We start from the raw sequence: 15,862 nt of genomic DNA on the forward strand, positions 1-15,862 counted from the left end.
GGTAGGGTAAAATGCTGGAAAGATTTTATGATTTCTGAAATGCAAACAAGTCCTTCATGGAATCAAAAGGAGAATTCGTATGTGAAGATGCAGATTAATCTGAAGATGAAACATGAAAATTAAAAATGACTCACAGATTGAGCATTTTTGGTGGATTTGATCACTCATTTAAATGAGTTAAACATACATCTTCAAGATGAAATCAACTTATCTGCGCTACATTTCAAACCATAACATGATTTGAAATGGAATTTAAATTATGGCAAGGTCAAGTTATGGTAAATAATTTCATGCATTTAAATACACTGGCTAAACAAAGTCCTGTGAACAGTAAAAAAACATGCAGCCCTGCTTTCTATTTCAATAAATTTGAGAATAGTTTTCAAGATTTCCAAAAAAATCAATTTTTGATATATTTGTAACTCCATTTTCAGTCAACATACATTACTTGCCAATTTTCAAATGGAATGTGTAGAGTTGTAATGAGACATTCAAATAAAAAAAAATAATAATTAGGTAGTTTGTCTTTACCAGACTTTTATAAGGCCTATCATCTTACAAGAGAAATATACCCCTCGCTTCACAACCACACCTTATTCATGTCATCACTTTTTGGCAATATGTATATTTCTGAACAATTACTGTCAAGGAAGAAGCATAGAAAGAGTAATATTTCATCAAAAATTCCTGACAAACACCTTCAAAACTAACAATTGCAACAATTTCCACCAAACTAGATACTGACACACTAATTTCACAAAAACAGGGTCAAATATACCACTAGATTTATGTTTTTTATTAAAATAAAAACCAGAGCAACAAAAATACATTTAGTTTTGTTACTTAAATACATTAACTATATTACACATTTTATATGCAGTCCAGGACAACTACTATTCACTCAGGCAAGCAAAAAAAACTGGACACTCATGGTTTATACTCTTTAAGAATCATCACCATAAGCAGAGGATCAACTTGGACAAAGCTGTTGTTTTAAAATAATTTTAAGAGATCTCATGTCCAAGATGAATTCTGTTCCAATAGAAAAGGAGAGTGAAGATCACTTGTATTACTAGGGTTCACCAGCCACTTACATTTCCATTGTTGAATCACATATGTCACACAAAAGGAAGAATGGTGAAAGAAGAATGGTGAAACACTGCACCATTAACTTCAAAAGGCAAATTTAAAAGTTACATCAATTAAACAAAAATAAAGCTAAAAAATGCTTCTCTAAGTGTCTTTCCATAATAGCCTAATCTCAAATACATTATTTACCAGCTTCACAAATTACAATGAGCTTACAAATTACAATGAGCTATGATCTACAGCTCATAAAAACTTCCAAAAAAGGAATAAGAACTGCAAGGAAATATCCTTAACTGGCATCCTGGAGCTGAATAAACTAATTACCATAAACTTTTTTTCTTTTCTTTTTTTTTAAGAATAAAAGAATTATACTGCGGCAACATTAGCAGTGTAGAAAGCTGTTTCTACTTCCACTACAATCTATGAAAAAAATTATAAGAAAAGTATTGCGTGGGTAAAAGTAACGTCAATTCAGCTAGTCTTCAATTAGTGACAAACCTGAGTCTCTCTTACACAGTAAATAAAAGGTATCCTTGCACTGAAAGAAAAACTAAACTTATCACTAGAGAATGTAAGATCCAGATGAAATGGATAAGCAGGTGTTTTGAGTACACAACACAGGAACAGAAAGACATCTGAGTGGATGCCCTGGATAAACCTGAGGAAAAGAACACTGCATCTTACACAAGACACAGAATAAAGAAACAGACAGCTTCAGATTGAGTCTGTCTTGTTGCAGTTAATCTACTCTAGCCTCCTTAGTCACTACTCTCAACTGGAGATAAGGCTTCCTTTAGCTTTCATCTACTACCTTTTCCAAACTAGTTTCTCTAAGATTTTATATAATCAGTCCCTCAGGGCAGCCAAAATGTTGTACCTTTTAAAAATCCATATTAACTAGTTGGTCAATTAGTCTGGTTGTCAGGTGCCCACCAAGCAACCCTCTCAATCCTTTCATCAACAAGAAATAAGGAGAAAATAAGACGGAAAAGTTTGTGGGTCAAGAAAGACACAGGAAGACAGCTCATCAGTTAATCATTATCAGGCAAAAGAGAGAGTGGCATACCACTTGGCTGTCTTTGACTCCAGTTCATTTCAAAGTACTAGCATGTCTGGCATGGCAGTACTCCGTGGTGGCTTGATTTCATTCAGACCAGGATAGTTCACTGTTAGCCACTGCACTTTCATAATGTCCATATGGGACTGTTAAAGGGTGAGTGAGTCTTGCTGATTATTCCTTGGCTTTCCAATCAATAATAAGCTTTCAAGGAGTCTTGGTTGGTGAGATATTGCAGCCAGTGCATAGCTGCGATAGTAATCAACTTGCTTTTCCTCTCTTCTTAGAAATACAACAGAATGGTCTTCTGAGAGACCAGGAAAGGTAGACAGCTGCTTAATGTCCTCCACCTCCAAGACAGCTATATCAAAAGCCCACAGGCACCCTTCTAAGTCCCTGAAGTATCCCCTCCTAAGAGAATCTATGTCAACAATGCAAGGAACTCTGGGCCAGCTGTAATGGGGTCCTTTCATCACTCCATTCCAGTTAGGCTCACTTCAGCTTCGAATACAGTTAGGTTTTGGGATCCTCCTCTCTTTCCAGAAATACAGATGGATTCTGCCCCGTTATAGCTTCATAGCATTACAGTACACTGTGCACCAGTATTCACTAGAATGTTATACTCATCTGGTTCTCTTATGCCAGTCCATCAAATCCACACAGTCAAATAAACTCAACTCTACCTGAAGAAAGGGCCCCTCTAGTTCTTATTATTTTATTCATCACTCACTTCTCATGAATGTGAATCTAAAGGTTCATTATGAAACTCAGAAATAAGATCATACTATCTACTCTGCCCGGGGAACTGCCTACTGCAAACTGGTGCAAAAATTTTCCTACAACAACCCTGTTCTGTGATTATTTCTAGGCAGAAAAAAACCCACAAGGTGGCATGTAGCGTGTATCTACTATATTCTCTCTCTCAAGCACAGTAAAACTTACTTCTAACAGCTGAGATAATTATTTGTACAGGTAAGGGAGAAATTTTTTTCTCTTAAAGCCACTGAATCAGTTTGTCCACAATCAGACATAGGCCTGTAGGGAGGAAGAGATTTTCTTCATGTTTTCAAAGTAGGCTAGATACTTCATCTATCTTTTTTTGTTATATTGGCCATTACTGCCAGTGTTGGCATACGATAGCTATAGGTTGTGAGCCCTTGACATCATCTGGGATCTTGATCTCGTTGTTCAGGTCAATATTATACATTAACATGGATAATTCCCTCAGGTCCTGTATACCATTCTCCACGGGGGTCCACTTGCCTTGGTAATATACCGATCTTTCTTTTTGGAGATAAAAGAAATGACATTTTTTCTTGTACTATTATAGAGAAAATTCCTGGAAACCTTTTCATTCTTTTTTTTTTCCCCCCACAAATAAATGTATAAACTAATATAAACTATAAATGCATAAGCTAATGCATACAACTATGTATTGTAAAAGCAACTGCTGCATTAACTACATGTAATTTATTATTATTGTTTGCTATTGTGTAGTACTTTGTTCCACAATTAGCAATGAGGTTCAAGTAAATATGGGCAAGATATAAAGAGTAACATCAAGTAAATAATACATTGAACTAATCTGAGCTACATTACGAGGCTATAATCATATACATAATCATTTAAGAACACAAGAGCTCTCTCATGTTTAAGGTCAAGATAAAATTTCTGCTTATTGCAATTTCTTCTGAAATTCAATGTTTCTTCAGGATAGATAACACAAGGAATTATCTAATTGAGGTATTTCCAAAAGAAAGACTTTTAAAACCAGTTTTTCTTAATGGACGTTCTCTCTGTAAACTGGAGTACCAAGCCATAATTTGAGCAAGCATGTTATTGGCCAAGTTGTTCAGTAAGTGTTACAGAAAATCATGACAGCTGTTAGATGTTTCAGGGAAACATGAAAAACAAAATTAAGAAGAAAAATAATAAGCATCAGGCATACACAAGCTGTAAACTCCAAACTCAACAGATTACTATGAGTACACTCACAGGACAAAGCTGTCACACAACTGACCAACCTGCCAATGAGCCTGGTGGTCTACCAGCAGCTTGCACCAGTTTGAATCTAAGCGTTGGTAAAAGTCTGAAGTGAAAAGAGACAGAACCTAGCTATAATCGACCTCTGATGGGATTTACTTAGAGTAATTAAATGCGCTTATAGTGACAAAAATATTTAGAAGGCACTAAAGTATTTTCACATGTTATTTCAGTCCTCAGAAGGGAACTGTGGAGTAGTACATTAACTCTACTCTCAATTCCTATGTATGAGCTGGAGCCCTTAGGACCAAATTATGATCTGGGAAAGTACTATCCTCTGTTAAGTAAGCAAACAGAAAATGGGAAGAAAAAAAAGGAGACTCTAACCACATTTGTACTTCTGTATTACTCTTGCAAGAGTAGGTGAAGTATTTGAGGGTTGTTAGCAGCACTGTTTTCCCCCTCTGCATCTTCATTCAGTCCACAACAAAAACTCATAAATGAAGTTTTCAAGGATTGGCTCTCCCACGCCTGTCTACTTCATAAACCTCTGCCAGAAAAACTATACCAGCTGGAAATGCCAGCCATAAAGTACAAACCACATAACTAACTTAGCTGTGCTGGAAAGAAAGTCTCGATGTACAGAAATCATGCAAAACAAACAAAAAAAAAAACAACACTTCTGTTGGTTTTATTCACACCACAGACTCAAGCTATGAATTTTTGTTGGCAGAAAGATTACTTCTGCATTTCCAAGAGGGGAGCTAATTGGCAAAGCTGGATGACTTAAACTGTTTTAGATCAAAGTGGTTTTTAAAGAGCTCCAATACCCAAGTTTTTCAAGTTACCTTGTAAAGCTAGTTGCAACAGCAACAAAAAGGTTAACTATCCATATTCTGACATGTCTGATATGTCTCAAAGATTTCTGAAAAGAAGGTCTCCCAGGAACAAGTACACAAATCTATCAATTAGAAACTGCCCTCAAGCCTTCTTTGGTTCACATATACACAAAGAAAATAACTTATCAATCTCACAATCTCTATTTTACTTAGTGCAGTTCTCTTTGGTGAAGCAATACTGAATAACAAATTCTTGCACACTCAGCTGTTTTGGCTGCAGAACTGGAAGACATACAACACAAGTCCATGTAAACCAAGACTGGTCCCATATGTTCAATGCAGAAAGGCTAATATTTTATTTATTTACTTTTATACAAAGAAAGGCTAAGAAGTGAGCTCCAGCCAGAGAACCTGGAACAGAAGCAGAAAGCCTCTGAAGAACACAGCTAGATGTGTTAGGATGCATTTTCCATAGAATCACAGAACCCCTAGATGACCTTTAAAGGTCCCTTCCAACTCTAAGGATTCTATGATAATGCATGCAGCTAGGCCCTTCATTGATTTCTACATACCCCTTTTGATCAGTACTAGAGCATTAATGAAGAACTTCCTGCATCCATAAAGAGCATCAGAAAGGAGATACAAAGGGAACAGGAGAAGCAAAATACTCGAAATGAACAAGAAAGCAGAAATGAAAGTATACAACTGCTGGCACATCTCTGTAGTCTTTTACAGAATTCCTCCTCTTTTCTCTCAGTTCACCATGTAAGAATCCCATAATTTGGAACCATCCTCAAATCCACTATTCTTCAGCAGACTTTAAATCCCTTAATCAACCACAGTGTCATTTAGCAAGCATCAGTTAGATGTGAGCTTTTGTGGACTAGCCCTTTGAAGGAAACAAGACATTTGGCTTGTGGCTTTCATAGATTTTTGTTGATAGCTGAGGAATGGCAAGATTTAAGGACCTTTAATTTCTTTCCAGACATAAAAGGGAACTACACTCTAGGACAAAGTTTCTCAATCTGTGGTCAGTCAAATACCAGATGGTGGTCCAAAATATCATCGTAAAAAAATGTGTTTTTAAAACTATACATTCCCACATACGCAAGAAAAAAATGAGGAAATACAGAAAAATTAAACATTCAGAGTTTAGCCTAACTGAATTGCACCATGGTGCAAAAGCAAATAAGACATTTCACAAGACGATCCTTCAATTTTGAGAAGAAACTGAGTGATTTTGAAATAAAACGTTGTCCTTTAATCTTAAGTTTGAAAACTTTCTTCTGTTCTACTGAATTTCCAAATAAAGACTCTCAAAATAATATTTCACTAGATTCAATGTTTCTCAGTCCCTCCCTCTCTCTGACTTCCCTAGCCCATTATCTGTTTTCTCCATATTCACTATGCTTTCTGTTTTTTCCCTCTCTTTATATACACTTCTTAACATCTTCTACAGAAGCAACCCATATGGCCACTGAGCTCTTTCTGATCATTATCATTGGCAAATTCTGTTTCAAATCTTCCAGCTCACCCTGAATTCCAGTTACCACTGTTGCAACATCATAATTTTACCGGTTTAGTCACAGACCTACCCTCTTATCTGTCACTTTTTATTTCTGTTAAGTTACGACAATCGTTCCATACTCTGACTCCAAACCCTGATTTAAGATCTAACTATGCAGTCCTACTCTTACTCACTCCTGTTCTCACAGTTACTTTCCCTTCCTATGCCACATATAAACATTCTTGCATCTTATAATATAATCGTAGAATTCTTAGATTGTAAGGGACATCCATCCAACTCTGCTGTAATGAGCAGGGACATGCACACCTAGATCAGGTTGCCTAGGGTCTGATTTAGCCTCCATTCAAAGTCTCTTGGGACAGGGCAACCACCACATCTCTGGACAACCTGTTCCAGTGCCTCACCATCATCACCGAAAAAGACTTCTTCCTTATATCTAACCTAAATCTACACTCTTTAAGCTAGCAATCATTTCCCCTTGTTCTATCACCACAGACCCTGCTAAAGAGTCTGTCCCCTTTTTTCCTGTAGCTCCCATTTAGATACTGAAATGCCACCATCAGTTCTCCCCAGAGAAGACGACCTTGCACTTGGATTTGCTGAACCTCATGAGGTTCGCCTAAGCCATTGCTCAAGCCCATCCAGGTCCCTCTGGATGTTATCTCATCCTTCTGGTGTATCGAGAGCACCTCACTGCTTGCTGTCATCCACAAAACAACTGGGTTGTCCACAATAAGCTTTCTAAACACACTGCAGGTTGTTTTTCAAGACAGACAAACAGACAATAAAGCTGTCTTTACATCTTAACAAAACGGCTCTGCAAAGCCATTCAATTAAGAATACAATGCAACTTCAATTTCATAAATACTATTTAAATATGATACCTGAATTCCCTTCGCTCAAAATTAGTCTGATCTCAAATTTCCTCTATTACAGCTACCATTAAATTCATGAATGTCAAAAAACTGGAAAAAAATTGTTAAAGGACTCAACTAATAGACACATTTTTGCATAAGTTTTCTAACACCTAACTTGAAAAAATATTTGCATGTGTTCCTCTGAACACTCACCACTCTTCCTCAGTTTAAAAAAGGCAGCTTTTAACTGTTTATTTTCCAAAGATTACTGTTAGTTACTAATGTCTACAACAACTTCTTTCAAAATCAAGATGCAACTTTTAAATGAAATACGTTGATTATCATACCTATACTCAAATTCTTGACATGTATTACTAAATGCTGTATGGACTAGTCCGTTTTTTCAAAATGATTCTTTATGGAAACCTTATAAGCAACACATTGCAGCTGAATGAAAATAGTTATGAAAACTAATAACAATAAAAACTTAAACTACACAAGAATTACTTACACACATTACTCAATTTAAATCTGGACACAAGGTTTTGCATTTAAATTGAATTAATTATGTTATGTGTAGTTAGTAAGCTTAAACACTGCAGAGAACCATAAAATTTTAGAATTTATCTTCTCTATCCTCCTATTCATATACTAGAAAGAAGAAATGGACTTATCTAACCAATTGAAATTTATTAGGATTCAATTTGAACAAAGCATTTTGTTGCACATCTGAATATAAAGACACTATTTATCTACAAAATACATGTCTGTTTCCACTGATTTTGATATGTTTAAAAATTCTCAAATTCTTGTTCCCAGCTTATGGCTGTTCATAGCTTTTGCTTTCTTACAACTCTGGTACAGCATTTTTACTGCTTGATATTTTGGCTGTGTGTATACTTTGTTTTTTTATACTCAGTCTCAGTAAGATTACATTTCATAATGAATTTTGTTTATTTAATTTAAAGTTGATTTAATATATTTAAAATACGTTTTTTATACAGCTTTCCATACAAGTATTAGCAGTTTTTGGTCCTCTTCCCCCGCATGAAGTACATGCAACAATTTGTAAAAGCTCAATTAAATGATTTCATAGCACACTAGTGCTATGAAAAACTATGTTAGTTTTTAAAACACTTTATGACACAGAAAGAATAAAACAGATATTCAGATCTTGTTAACAATTGAGGAAAATCATATAAAACCACTGCGTTTGCTTCTGAGATGAATATATACATAAGACAAGTTTCCTTGGAATCTGGGCTTTTTTTTTCATTTCTTTCTGTTCTTCCATTCTCTTTTTTTTTTTTTTCATGAACGTATCTGTGTGTGTGTGTGCGCGCGCACGCAAAAAATTAGATACAGATTTCCAGCTTCTCAGGAAAATTAAGTTTGCATACCAGCACAGAATATCCCTGGGACTTCACTTCGGAATATAACAGTTCGTACTTTCTTATCAGATTTCAAAGCATCCACAGCTTTTGACATCTAAAGAGAAAAGGAGGAAAGGGAATAACCAAACACTTTTAAAAGTATTTAATTACAGTATTTCACCTTCATATTAGAAACTGTTCTTTTCACTTACCATTTTTAAAAGATTTTTGCTAAGTGCATTCTTGGCATGAGATCTGTTTAACCCAAGCACCACAATTCCTGGAGAGGAAGAAAAATTGTATCACTGTTATAATACAGAAAAATATATAATATCCACACAAGTAATTATTTCAATTTCAGAAGTGCTAAAAGAAACATACTAGTGTATTCATTTAGCTACTGAGTTTTAGAAAGAAAAAAACGGACTTAAATTTTCCAGTGTTGAACATTTCAGTATTCAACAGAAATGAAGTATTTTAAGAAGTAAAAAGCTGGCCCTAACTCTATTACATGGTCAGAAGGGTTGAATGTTAAATTACCTAAGGCATGCACAAATTTCACATTTGTATGCAAAGTGCTGACGTGTAATCAAGCAAAATAATGCATTGTTTCCATATTTACATAGCTTGCTTTGAGAAACTTCTTAAAGCAAGAAGAGTTATCACAGCTAAGACTAGCAATTCCAGTACAGATAAATGAAGCCACACAGGGAGAATGCTAGCAACAATACATCTGAATTTCCGTTTAAAATAAAAAACATACAGAAACTCTCCCTCAAGACAGAAACTTAGTGCAAGGCTGCACAGCATTGATCACGTATTTATAACTCCCTTAGTCCGGTTAGATATAAGTTGGCTCAATGACTGATTACATATACATTGATCTGTGTCACACAAGGAGCACCATTTGCTTGTCCTTATTCCTTCTCCCTTAGCTTAACAGGCATGAAAAATCCCAAGAAGTTTAACAAGATAATAATCTTTTAGGCAATTATTTCCTGAATATATTACAATTTCCTTAATTCTAAACATCGAAGTTGATCCAGTCTTGCTAAGGTCAGGATTTTGTTTTTCATCTGGAAAATACAAGCCAAATGAAAAGAAGGCAATGGACTAGCACTGGGACCAGGAATGAAAGAGAAAAAGGGAGCTCCCTTTATCTCAAACAGTAAAGGCCCACAGTGTTGCCATCAATCTACCAGAAACTCAGTATTTGCCTGCGTATTTACTACCACAACACCAAGCTCAGCAAGAACCATCTCTATATATTCTGGCTCTCCTAGTCACCTTACGAGGCTGTCTTGTTTTCTCAGCACATACTATTTCTTTCACAGAAACATCTCAAAGTGATGAGCTATTAGTGTTTAATCCCACTTCCCTTCCTCCTGAATGTAAGTGCCTACACACACACAGATTGTTAAACTGAGCTCCTGCTCCTTCTGCAGCTACCAATTTGAAAACGAAGTCTTCCATTCACCAGCTACCATGTCTGAAGTTCAGATGAAAATGGTTAAACCCAAGTAGGAGAGCACACTTTCCTCTTGCTTGCTCCCAAAGTTCAATTAACCCTTATCAAGAAAAAGGAGAGCCTGGCTGATCCAGAAAACCCTCATTCCTTTGTTCTCTAAAGTCAAACTAAATTCATCAACACAGCTACAACAGCCCTCAATCAGCATTCAAACAGGAATTCCTACATGCTTCCAAATGCAGCACTTTTCTACTGTTGCAATTTGTTTTTCAGGATTATTCCAAATTCAAATACATATGTTCATACACATAGGTAAAGCAAAATCAGCACCATGTTTTAAAGCGACAAAAAGCCAGTTAACCTGATTGCCATCTCAAAACTATTTTTTAACTAAAAATAAGGTCCTTAGCAAAAGTATGTTTTTCAATAGCAGCAACACTCTTTAGTTACCATCATCAATATTAGAATGAATTCCCAATTAACATTAAAACATATTTAGTAATTTTCCTATGAAGAAGGGCATAAAGACAAATCATACAAGTTAAGTCTTAAAAGTATCCCACCGAATCATAAACCTATCACTTCTGTCTCCCCTCCCAGATAAGTGAGAGGTAAATACAGATGACATGTATCTCTTAAATAAGAGGGGGGAAAAAAAGAAAAAAAAAGAAAAGCAATAACTGCGACCAGAAAACTGTGAGGCTAATATGAGACAATCATATATGGAAATGAGGCATATTAAAAGATATTCCCTGAATGCTTGAGTCAGTTTTGTTCTAATACTTTATTACAATATTGTCTGGGCATCCTTAAATTCCTTGGTTATTTTTAAAACTGCAGTAAGGTGTGGGACATTTTCCCAGTGTATTAATCAATGACCGAACTACAGATCAATTGATTACTTGCTCAAAGTCATATTATCGAAGTAGAAAAATAGACTTAGTTCCATTTGAGTGATTTAATCCCAAGAATGTACTTTCTTCCTTTCCTAGCTTACTCCAAGATCTCCCTGTCCCCAAAATCTGGGAATACAACTCGCCATGTCAGTTTGCCAAAGACTGTGAATTAATTGCTGGATGTCATCCTAAAAGAAACTGTTCAAGAAGGTCTTCCTTCCATGTTTTGGATATCCTAAAAATTTAAATCCCTGGTCATATGAGTATACAAATCTTATATAAATTTGCCCTAAACAGGGCAAATCAGGCACTATACAACACTGCAGAATCCCACCAAACCTCTTGGAAAAAAAAAAATAGCAAGAAGTACAAACACCATCAACAACCATTTTAACAATTATTGTTAGCAACACAGAATAGCTGACTGCATGTATTTTGAAAAATCTCACATTCTCATTTGAAACATTTAGTCATGGTTCACTCTTCCTGAAGTGTCCACCTATGGGCATGCAAATATCTTAAAAAAAAAAAAAAAAAAAAAACTTATCTGCAAAAAGTAGTAAAAACTCATCATCACATTCAGAAACAAATATAAAAATCATAATAAATATCATAATAATGGAATTCCAGTTTACAGTGTCAGTGAAGTTGCAGATATGTTAGGAAGGAACAGCCACTCAGACAATGCTGAAGGCAATATTAATTTCATAATTTTTTCCTGGGAGTCATTTCCACATGACTCCAGAAAACTCTTCAGCAAATAAGGTGTGTCTATTATTGATCACATATATTAAAAATCAAATTTCACTCTATTAGCTAGATTTTCCAAGGGTCTAAGATGACTACCAATGCTATGTAAGTAGTCATGGACAGTTTGTATTATTTCTCAGCTGCTGGAATGTATGGGAACTGTTAGGTCATGGCATGAACTAGTGATTGAGCAGCTGGTTAAGGGGCATAGCCAGACCTGGGAGCACAGGTGGAAGCAATTTATCTGAGCAACCGCAAGGGGTCACACACCCCTCCCTAACCTGATTTAAAGGCTGGCAATCAAAAGAGAAGCATCTCTATTTGGAGACTGCCTCATTTGGAGTGTTTGGGAAGTCCTGATTCCTCAGAAAGGGCCGATTCCTTCTTTATTACCAAATTGTGACTTCTACGTTTGTTGTGTGATCCCAAACTGGTTCAAAGCAGCTCTACCTGCTACCTCCTCTCCCAACAGAGGGTAAAGCAAACATACAATGAATGCTACTCTTGCTACCAGAGCTGAGACGTAATTTTTAATGTTAAAAAGAAAATCATAGTTAAGTCACGTGAAAATAAACGGCAAAATCATATTTTAGTGAGAAAAGGATACACATACATACATACAAGAATTCTTCCAAAAGTAATGCATCGTATTTCATTATGTTGACCCACAATACTAGAAGCAGATGTTGGTGGTATGACTGAACAGGCTGCACCTTCCCACTATTATTCCATTACATTTTGTTGCCATGTGACAGATGGTATCATAGGTGCAATCCGACAAAGTGGCATCTGACATGGCAGTTTGTATAAGGCAAAGGCATGTCACTGAATTCCTCCACTGGGGAAAAAAGAAAAGCACCTATTGACATTTATCAGTGTTTGCTGATAAAATGTCCAAACAGTTGATATAAGCTCACTGAGGTGGTGGGTGGTGCATTTCAGGAGTTGTGACAATGGGTTACCTCCACTAGTGCAGATGTTTACAAATCATAGAATCACAGGATCATCAAGCTTGGAAAAGACCTCCAACATCATCCAGCCCAAATGTCCACTTACCAACAACATTTCCACAGTAAAGCATGTCCCTTAGTGCCACAAATACACACTTCATTAATACCTCCAGGAATGATGACTCCCTGGGCAGCCTGTTCCAACACCTGACTACTCTCTCAGAAAAGAAATTTCTCCTAAAACCCAGCCTGAATCTCCCTTGGCAGAACTTGAGGCTGTAACCTTTCATCCTATCACTAGATTCGCAGGAGAAGAGGCTAACCTCCATTCCATCACAGCCTCCTTTCAGGCAGCTGTAGAGGGCTATGAAGTCTCCCCTGAGCCTCCTCTTCTCTACACTAAACAATTCAAGTTCCTTCAGATGCTCTTCCTAAAACGGTATATCTGGGAATCAAAAGGTCCTGACCAAATAATGATCCTGAATTGGAACAAAGTATTCTGACAGAGAGCATAACTAGATGACTGTGTGACTAGAACCATGGGCTGCATGACAGTTTTGAGGAAAGCAGCATTTGCAGCTAAAGCCACTTATCCTGTTTTGGTAGGAAGCTGACTTTGCTAGTTTACCTTGTTTTGCAAGCAGGTGTTCCACTTAAGCTCTGCATCACATGCTGGCCATGCAGATGCAGCGTGCAAGTAGAGAAAATGCTGCAGACCCTGCAGAGAACAAAAGCAGGAGGGAGGCTGTGGTGGATTCAAGAGAGAGGAAAAGTATGCCTTAAAGCAGAGGACACCCTTCTGACACTTCCTCTCAAATCTACTACAGGCATGTTCCTTCTCTTTCTCCCACTCAGAAATTCACTTGTCTCTCAAAAGTAGGTAAGTAGCACTTATCTGCTTATGGAGTTTGTGCTTGCCACTGAGATAATCTAAAATAGATGCCTCTATATGTGTGTGTGTGCATGTGTGAAATAAAATTCATAACCCTCCGTGCTGCTCTGAGTGCACAGTTTCTTGCCTCCACTCCTGAGACATCCTGTCTCTCAGATCCAAACATACTATGAAACAGACACATGATCCAGGTCTCTCACCAGCTCCATTGCTCTTCTATAGACATGCTCCAGGACCTCCAAGTCTTTTTTATAGTGAAGGGACCAAAAATTAACACAGTAATTGAGTTGCAGACTTACCAGTTCTGAGTACAAAGGGACACTTCCCTGTTCCTGCTGACAGCACAATTTCTGATACAAGCCAGGATGCCATTGGCCTTCTTGGCCACCTGAGAACACTGCTGAACCATGTTCAGCTGAGCAGCCACGAATATCCCCAGATCCGTTTCATCTATACAGTCTTCCAGCAACTCCTCCCCAGGCCTGTAGCGTTGCCTGGGGTTGTTGTGACCAAAGTGCAGGACCCCGCACTCGGTCTTGTTGAACTTCATCGCTTTGGCCTCAGGCCAGATCCCTCTGAAGGGCATTCTTACCCTCAGGCAGATCGACACTTTCTCCCAATTTGGTGTCACCTGCAAACCTGCTGAGGGTGCACTAAATCCCTCTGTCCAAGTCATCAATAAAGATATTAAACAGGATAGGCCCCAGTACTGACTCCTCAGGAACACTGCTCGTGACCAGTCGCCAACTGGATTTAATTCCTTCCACCACCACACTGCGCCTGGCCTCCAGAGAGTTCTTTATCCAGTGAAGAGTGTACTTCTCCAAGCCAGGGACTGACAGTTTCTCTAGGAGAATACTGTGGGAGACAGTGTCAAAGGCTTTGATGAAGTCTGTCATGGTTTTATGATTTCTGATAGGTATTCCACATCATAACATCATATAGTGTACTGGGAAATAAAGAGTTCTGTGGATCATCTCTTGGCTCAGAAGAGAACTACAACTCCCAGAAGACTTCATTCTTCTGTTTTTCATTTGGGGGGAAAGATAAAACTGACTGGGAGTCACAAGACTGCCTCCTGCTCTCTTTGCTCTCTGTGCTCCCTGGTCATCTTCCCTACAGCATTAAAGTAAGTAAGGACTTCAGTTTCAAAACTCCCTTTCTCTCATTTTATTTGATTTATTAGCTTCAATTCCAATTACATTGTATTATATTGTATCATCTCACATTCTGTTATTGTATTTAGTAAATCAACCTTTCTCATTAGCTCACTGCTACTCTTTTCCTCATCTAGGCCCACCTCCCTACCTTTTTCCCTTTTCCCCCCTTCCTGGGGTGTGGGTCTGTGGGTCCGTTCATCCCATCACAGAACTAGGCCAAACAGGGTTGAAACATGATAGAAGTCTAGACAGACTATGTCAATAGCCTTTCCCTCATCCACCAGGAGGGTCACTAGATCACACAAGGAGATGAGGCTGGTCAAGCAAGACCTGCTTCTTACGAACCCATGCTGGCTGGGCCTGATCCCCTGGCTGCCATGCACATACTGTGTGATCTCACTCAAAATGATCTACTAGATGATAACATTTTCTGACACAAAGGTCAGGCTGTTATGCCTGCAGTTCCATGCATCCTCTTTAAAACCCTTCTTGTAGATGAAGTAATATCAGCAAGTCTCCAGCTCTGTGTGACCTCTCAAGTTAACCAAGAATGCTAACAGATAATGGAAAGCAGCCTGGCAATCACGTCCGCCAGCTCCCTCAGGTGGATCACATCTGGCCCCATGGACGTGTGTCAGTCCAGATGAAACAGTAGGTCTCTGACTGTGGGGCTTTATTCTGCTCCCCATCTCAGACTTCCAAGTCAGGGGGTAGAGTACTCCAAGAATAACTGATTTGACTTTTAAAGACAAATGTAAAGAAGGCGCTTAGAACATGGCATGCAGGCTCTCATTCATCAATGGAGACAATGCACACCTAATTGTTCTGACTACGTTGAAAAGCAGTGTTTTGTAGCCAAGAATTTTCTCCATCAAACAATGCTTTGTGCTCTTTAGATCTGTTCTAGTTTCCATGGAAATAAGAGGAATTCTTTCAGAGCAACCCACATATATGCATGATAGCTTCAAAATACCTGTAAATTCCCAGATGCACCCTCATTTCACATATTTAAGTTATATA

General features: G+C 37.6%; 1 protein-coding gene across 1 annotated transcript in view; it reads right to left on the reverse strand.

Moving 5' to 3' along the window:
• AUH (AU RNA binding methylglutaconyl-CoA hydratase) overlaps window positions 1-15,862 on the reverse strand; it is a 124,169-nt gene that overhangs the window by 61,196 nt on the left and 47,111 nt on the right. The window contains exons 3-4 of the mRNA XM_031557419.1: window positions 8,939-9,006; window positions 8,754-8,841 (exon numbers count right to left, since the gene is read on the reverse strand). Of these exons, the coding sequence (XP_031413279.1) occupies window positions 8,754-8,841; window positions 8,939-9,006 (156 nt within the window). The remainder of the gene's footprint in view (window positions 1-8,753; window positions 8,842-8,938; window positions 9,007-15,862) is intronic.

This window comes from Meleagris gallopavo, chromosome Z (assembly GCF_000146605.3).
Source record: "Meleagris gallopavo isolate NT-WF06-2002-E0010 breed Aviagen turkey brand Nicholas breeding stock chromosome Z, Turkey_5.1, whole genome shotgun sequence".
NCBI classification, from domain to species: domain Eukaryota; kingdom Metazoa; phylum Chordata; class Aves; order Galliformes; family Phasianidae; genus Meleagris; species Meleagris gallopavo.